At 45.9% G+C, this 7,662-nt stretch overlaps 1 protein-coding gene across 2 annotated transcripts in view; it reads right to left on the bottom strand.

The window, feature by feature from the left end:
- The window catches only part of CHRNA4 (cholinergic receptor nicotinic alpha 4 subunit), a 28,780-nt gene extending 24,814 nt beyond the window's left edge, over window positions 1–3,966 (bottom strand). Inside the window, exons 1-2 of one of the 2 annotated variants that reach the window (XM_029613401.1) lie at window positions 3,399–3,966; window positions 2,623–2,774 (exon numbers count right to left, since the gene is read on the bottom strand). In XM_029613401.1, the coding sequence (XP_029469261.1) occupies window positions 2,623–2,774; window positions 3,399–3,459 (213 nt within the window). In that variant the 5' untranslated portion in view covers window positions 3,460–3,966. Of the gene's footprint in view, window positions 1–2,622; window positions 2,775–3,398 lie in introns of those variants that run through there. The other variant, XM_029613402.1, reaches the window with a different exon arrangement.
- Between the last annotated feature and the right edge of the window lie 3,696 nt (window positions 3,967–7,662).

Below are 7,662 nucleotides of genomic sequence, written 5' to 3'. Positions count from 1 at the left end.
TGCTGGAGGAAGAGGAAGAATCTATGCCAGCAACAGATGGGTCGCTAACAGTCTATCTCTCATCCTACGCACCACTACCACCACTACTTAGTGTTTACTTGCACAGCGCGTCACAAAAGAGCCGGATTAGTGATTGTTTATCCTGACAGTGAGTTCTACTTCACAGCTTTGAAAAGAAGCATAAGGTTACGCAAAGGCTGAAGATGTACCAAAGGCACCTTTACACAGCACACTGAGCCCCTGGCACTTAAATCATAAAGTTTGCTCACACAATGGGGAGGAATAAAAATCAAAGACTGTGATTGGTCAGGACGCATCATGTGACTGTGTGTCCAGCGCAAAATTAATAAAGTCACAATGTGCCCTCTTTGCAGTGAAACCTGAGGTGAGTTGGCTAAGCCTGAATTTGAAATGTAAAAAGGCAAACTCTGACTTGTTTTGTCAGCAAGTATTTTGTAAGTTGAATACCACACTTTCCTGTCCCGGAAGGGACACAATTGGGTCAAGCAGCAGAATCCTTATTGTGCGCCCTATTCTATAAGGTTTCCTGCAACCGGAAAGGAGTGATACAACAGCCCATGCTCTAGCAAGGTCCTAACTCTCAGGTCATGACAGCTCCGTTCCCAGGGCTCCCTGATGTCACAAAGGCAGTGTGCCACCTGGATGCCCAACCAGAACAACCCGAACCTGCCACCTCTGGAGTTAATTCTAGGTAAAAAAAGAAAACGGGCACTGCAATGGAATACAAAAGCCAGGATGATGCCAGCAGCTGTGACCCCAATAGAAAGCAGAAAAAGCAGCATTACTCTGGTTTAATGCTGAAAGGCACTGCAAGGTCTCTTGTGCAAGGGAACACTTCAGCAGGGCAGAAAACGTGAAAACCTTACCTGCAGGTCGCATTCTAAAGCAGTGCCTTTTACAGCAGCCTCCTGCAGTGGGGATCCTCAGCCAGGCAGTCAGGTTTTCAGGATATCCACAATGAAGAGGCAGGAGAGAGATCTGCAACCAATGTGAATATCCCGCAAAGGCTGGCTAGGGCTCAGAGATTGGGTTGAGAATCACTGACCTGCCTGAAGCGAGGGGTGGCCAACTCTGCTTCACAAGAGCTACCAACAGGCCTGGATTTCAGGATATCAGCAATGAATATTCCTGACCTAGATTTGCATACAGTGGAAGCAGTGCATGAAAATTAGGGATGTGCATGCTCAGTGTTTTTATTTCATTAATTTGTTTTTTATGTTTTCGTTCATTTTTCATTTTCAGGGATTTTTTTGTGTATTTAATTTTTGGCAAATAATGTGTAGCATTCATTAAGATTGGACACTATTTGCTGAAAGCAAAATGCACAATTTTTCATTTTTTTTTTAATGTTTTGGTCTGTTTGAAAGGAAATGAAAATGAGCTCATTTATCCTATTTCTCATTTTATGCTTTGATTTCAAACAAAAAAACACTCAAATCTTTAAAAAAAACCAAACTAAAAACTCGGCAGTTCAAACAAGCCTTCACATACCTACTTCCTTCATTAGGGATCCTCCATCCCTATTACCAAACTCCTATCACCCCCTCCAAGTCACTTCTTCTTTACCTTTTACCCTCTTAATCTTATATAAACCACTGGATTATCAGATGACTTCCTTTTGCCTATTCGTTTAGTTTAATTAAGCCTAATCCGGTCCCCCCTTACCTCTCTACTTTTATTCTCAATTTATCCAAGTTCGTTCTCCCTGTTCATTGTAACCTTGCCTCTTTTTCCGAGTTACGTTATCCCGTTTCCATGTAAACCGATGTGATCTGTTATATATGAGTGTCGGTATGGAAAAGTTTTTAAATAAATAAATAAACAAAATGCATGCCCCTAACGCAAATCTCTCTCATGCATATTTGGCATGGAGCAGACCTGTTTCCCACTCCTGAAGCTCGACATTGGCCACCCCTAGCCTAATGGCTTCTTATTTTCATTAACTTATGAGGCGGGTGGTTTTCCTAAGGAGCTTGTGACTGCATTACCTTTCTCTCTACACCTTTTTAATGGCCGGCCAGGTATTGAATGCACCTCTGTAACCCTTCCTTAGAGCTACTGAAACATAGATCCTCCTCTTAAGCCCAGAAGACGCCCCTTTTATTTATTTTCCAAATTCAGAGCTTGCCTTTGCACTAGGAAGTATGGAAGGAAGGTGGGTTCACTCTCTTTCATTCCCACAGACCAAGCTTGATTTTCCAAGAAAGGCAGGGCAGAGCCTTGATGCAGAAGCCACATCAAGGCAAGTGCAACGCACTTTGCATTTCATCGGAATGAGTGCCTCTGCCTCAGGAGCTGTGGCCTTGCCCAGTCGCATCTTCTATAATTCATTGAATAACGGGGCCTCCATTCCTGGCAGCGGTGTTCTGTTTCTGCACTGAGTAACAGCCCTTTAACCCTTTAACCAGCGCATCGGAGACCTCAGCGAAGCAGCACGTGCTGTCTTGTGATTTCTCTTTGACCCCTCCCCCCCCCCGGTCCCCCCTCTGGGTGTCCGAGCCGGGCCTGCCACCCACTGCAGCGGTCACTAAGTAATGAAGCCCAGGGGCCGCCCGATCCCTCACTCACAGCTTTGCGCGGGCAGGGCGGGCGCTCACTTACCACATCGATGAGCTGCGCGATGGACAGGCCGAAGTGCACCAGCACCACGTCGGAGATGTTGGCCACGGGCCGGGACCACTTGTTGTAGGCGGCGAAGAGCTCCTTCAGCAGCCTCTCCTCCGCGTGCACCCGGTTCTGCACGAGACAGCCGCCTGGGACGGGGGGGAGAGAGAGAGAGCAGCCGGGGCCGTGAGCAGCCGAGAACGCGCTAAGAAGGACACATGGAAATGCACGCGGGCGGCTAAAAATACGAACGCGCGCCGGCTAAACCGTGCAGGCTCCCTGGTAATTAGGAGATGGGGGGAACAGGCACGCAACAGAAGAGCAGAAAGCGCCGCCCGGGCCGATCGTAGATTTTCTTTCTGACACCTTTAATGAGGGCTATGTTTGCAATCTCGCAAGCTTGCCAGGCTGCTTGCACTTAAGGGAGGCGATCTGGCCAGCGGAAAGAGACTCGGATTCTTCCAGACCTGAGAAATATTGCAGCCTTTTCAGTGGCTGAAAGTACAACCCCCCCCCCCCCTAATCTATCTAAAAAGGGGGCTTGGTGCCGGAGTGGGTGGGGAAGGGGCTGAAAAGCGATGCCAGCTCCCATCAAACATGAGCCCAGGAAACCTTAACAAGCCCGGTGGCCGGAGACCCTCACCCCTTCTCTGTAACTCCCACCCTCCCCCATTCGACTGCCTCCGCAGGCTTGCAACTTTGTCGAGCAGGGCAGGCCCTGCGGCTCTTCCTCCCTATTCCCCTCCCCTCCCTATCCCCCCGGCGCCGCTCACCTGGCAGGAGGTGGGCACAGAGCAGCAGGAGCAGCCTCTCCTTCCACGCGCAGAGCCCCATCTCCGCTGCCCCAGAGCGCCCCAACTTTTCTGGCCGGGGGTGCGCAAAGGATCGCGCTTCATTCCCCGGCCCTTTCGGCGGCTCCGGCTCCTTCCTCTCTGACGCGCGAGTCCTGCGGGCAGCCTGAGCCCGGCTGCGGCTCGGGGAATGTGCGCGGCAGAGCAGAAGCGAACAGGACCCTGTGCCTGTGGACCTGCCCCCCCTCCTGCCAGGAAGGCAGGCTCTACCTGCAGCAGGCGGGCGCAGGCAGCTCCGGCGTCGGGAGCCTGGGAATAAACCTTTCGGAGTGAGAAGAGGGGCGGGCGTTCTTCCGCTATAAACCTATGCAGTCTGGCCGTAGGGCCATGACATGATTTAATATCGGGATCCGTGCCTGCTGGGCTGAGCGCGCTAATGAGCAGGAGCCTCCTTATAGCCTCATGCAGGCATCCCGCGGATACAGGGAGAGCAGGCAGGCGACACTAAAATCCCTCAGGTCCCCATGAACCCAGCGCAGACAGCGCAAGAATGCACCTTCCTGAGACCGCCCTGCGGTTAATGATTGCTGCCCAGTTACCTGGGCACAAGGAATGACGAACCGGAACGGAGCGAGGTCCAGTCAGCCCAGCATGCTGTCTCCAACACGGCCAGTCTGGGTCAAAAGTACCTGCAAGATCCCAAAAGGTAGAGCTTTTCCTACACACTTCCTCTAGTCCACCTGACTACAAACATTTTATGGACTTTTCCTGCAGGAACTTGTCCAAACCTCTTTTAAACCCGGCTATGCTCATCACCTTCACCACGTCCTCTGGCAACGGACTCCACAGCTTGATAGTGCACTGAGTGAAAAAGTACCCGCTAAGACAGGGTTTCCCAAACCTGTCCTGGGGACCCCACAGCCAGTCGGGCTTTCAGGATATCCCCAATGAATATGCATGAGATAAATTTGCATGCCATGGAAACTCAGTATATGTATTCATTGTGCAAATCCTGAAAACCTGACTGGCTAGGCGTGCCTCCAGGAGAGGGTTGAGAAACTGTTTTAATGGAGTGTCCCTGTGGTTTTCATATATTTGAAATGGTAAATAACCTTCCTTTATTTACTGCGGTCCACCCCACACAATTGTATTAATCTCTAGCAGGTTTCCTCTCAGCAATCTCTTTTCCAAGCGGAAGAGCCCTGATCTGTGTAGCCTTTCACCCTAGGGGAGCTGTTCCATCATTTTTGTCACTCTCCTCTGTATCTTATCTAGCTCCGTCATGGTTTGTTTTTTGAGTTGGGGCAACCAGAACTGCACACAATACTCAAGATGCAGTTGCAGCGTGAATCGATAGAGAAGCAATAAAATATTTACCATTTCATTCTCCATTCCTTTTTTGAACAATTCCTAGCATTCTATTTGCTGCTTTGAGCCGAGGATTTCCATGTAATTGTTCACAAGGGCTCCAACGTCCTTGTCCTGGATGGAGACTCCTAACACAGAACCCAGCATCAGGTACCTATAGTTGGGATTACTTTTTCCCTCTGTGCATCACTTTGCACTTTTCCACATTAAATTTCATCTGCCATTCAGATGCTCAGTCTCCCAAAATCCTTCTGCAGATCCTCACAATCTGCTGCTGGTTTAGCAAATTTGGAATAATTTTATACATATTTGTAAATTGATTCCTTTTGCTAGATAATTTCTAAAAATGAACAGTACAGGTCCTAGTACTACAAATACCTGTAGTATTTCATTAATGACCTTTCTCCATCGGGAAAACTGACCATTTAGTCCTACCCTCTGTTTCCTGTCTTTAACCAGTGACCAATCCACAATATCCCTGTCCCATGACTTTTTAATTTCCTGAGGGGTCTGTTATGGGGAACTTTGTCAAATGTCATCTGAAAATCCAAATGCACATCTCATCTTTTTCTACATTTTTATTTAAACCTTCAAAAAACTCTTAAAGATTGGTGAGGCAAGACATTCCTTTGCTAAAATTAGGTTGATTCTTCCCCATTAAGCCTATCTATATGGCCAATAATTTTGTTTTCAAGTATAGCTTCTACCATTTTGTCCAGAACCAACATCAAGTTCACCAGTCTATAATTTCCCAGATCACCTCTGGATCTTTTTAAAAATTGGTCTTACATTGACCACCCTCCAGTCATCAGGTGTTATGTCTGTTTGAAGGTTACAGATTACTGGTACTTATTTTCATGTTTGAGTTCTTTTAGGACTCTGAGGTGCATACCATCTGGTCCTGGTGATTTGTTACTCTTTAGTTTGTCAATCTTGTTATGATAGTTCCTTGGGTTGGAGAAATACAATTAGGTTTAGCACTAAAGATAGGAAAAGTTAGAGAAACCTCCTGCAGTGAATGTCCCTTGGCCTACAGGAATAAAGCCTTCCAAATGGGGACACAGAATGAGGAATAAGGGACATTAAAATAAAATGACAGAATAAGCTGCAATATTAAAAGACAAGTTTCAGGCTACAGATGCAGCTTTGGAGACTCTCCACTGAAATGAACATTTTTGTGTCCAGTTTGCAATTTCCAATGAGACTTATTAAACAAAATTGGGAATGGGCCAGCAACCAATAGCACTGCAAAACATGAGAGTAGTGTGGAGATAAAGACTCTAAGAGCTGTAATATCAGAAACTATCTCCCTGCCTCCCCCCAGAACAAGAGCTGGAGCATCAAGGCATCCCACGTTGGGCATACCAGTCAGGGAAGGCCCCAACACATGCCCAAGACCACTCTGCCCAATGATACGGGGAAGCAGCATATGATGCAATGTCCCGATTTTATGCAACCGAGGATGGAAGACTCATCGAGGGCCATGTCCAGATCCGACCAATAAGCTAAAGGACATGTAAGACTATGGACTGGAATTCTATAAAGAAAGATGTCTGAGAGTGAGGCCTTGGCACATCTAGCCCCAGTGCTCATGAGACACAAGGTAAAGGAGACCACTCAATGCAGAGGCATAACCCCAGCCTCAGGAAAAGCATCCAGCCGAGTCTTGGATCAGTGGCCACAGCACAGGACAACTCACTTCAGGAGTGTAAGAGGAGAGGAAACTGGGCATTTAGTGCACATTACATGATGTGTGGGAGCTCTACACTGCCTCATTATACAGCAATAATAAAAGTAACCTGTAACCTACCTGAGAGACTATGGATCTATTTCAGTGTGAGTGTGTACTGCCCAGTGGTAAGTGTACACTGTCCGCTAGCCTGTTTTCCAAGTAGGCTCCACCCATAGGACACTATATTCTTATTACATCATAAGTAAGTGTCTAATTCTTTCCATCAGCACAAACTTCCCATAACAATCTAATCCATTATATCTTCCATTATCACAGAGATCATCAGCAGCAGAGTCTGTTTCTGGTGTGCATATAAAGGCCGAGGCAATGACTTCATTCAGTTTTTCTGCTTTTTCCTTCTTCTCCCTTGTTCTTACCTCTGTTTGACTCCCTCACAGGCGTTTTGCTTCGGATGTTTTAATTCTATGGCAAGCTTCTTCTCGATTTCTCACTACTGTCTTACAACTAACTTGCCAGTGATTCTGCTATTGCCAGTGTCCTTCAGTTGGGTCTGCTTTACATTGTTTGAAAGATGCCCTTTCGGCTTTAACCTCGCCATCAAATCATTCTGGAAGGCTTTGGTCTTCCTTCAACCTTTTTAAATGCATGGAAGACATTTCACCTGGGCTTCAAAGATGGTATTTTTAAGCAATGTCCATGCCTCATACAGATGTTGAACCTTTGGAACTGCTCCTTTTAGTTTTTCTTTCTAAATTCTTTCCTCCTTCTATCATAGTTTATTTGTTTTACTTATTTATTTAGAAAATATTTATCAATCACCATTCCTAAGGTCATGGTGATTTACAAATAAAAGAAAAACATAAAACAAAATAAAATCATCATACAGTACTTTAAAATAACATAAATTGCATCACCATAAAAGTACATGAAAATACAATAGTCAATATTACTACCTCATAAAACAGAAAACATTTAAATATTTGCAAACATAAAAATAAATAAATAATTAAAAACATCAAACTGCTAAAAAAACAAAATCACATACACAAAAGTCCTGCTAGTTTGCTTTAGATGCTGTCATTGAGTGCCTGTTGAAATAACCAAGTTTTTAACAACTTTTTAAAATCTTTGTTTTCAATCACTGTACGTAAGTAATCTGGCAATTTATTCCACAAAATAGGACCT

This window comes from Rhinatrema bivittatum, chromosome 8 (assembly GCF_901001135.1).
Source record: "Rhinatrema bivittatum chromosome 8, aRhiBiv1.1, whole genome shotgun sequence".
Lineage (NCBI taxonomy): Eukaryota > Metazoa > Chordata > Amphibia > Gymnophiona > Rhinatrematidae > Rhinatrema > Rhinatrema bivittatum.
The sequence above is the reverse complement of the archived record's forward strand: the minus strand, read 5'-3'. Positions and strand labels throughout refer to the sequence as shown.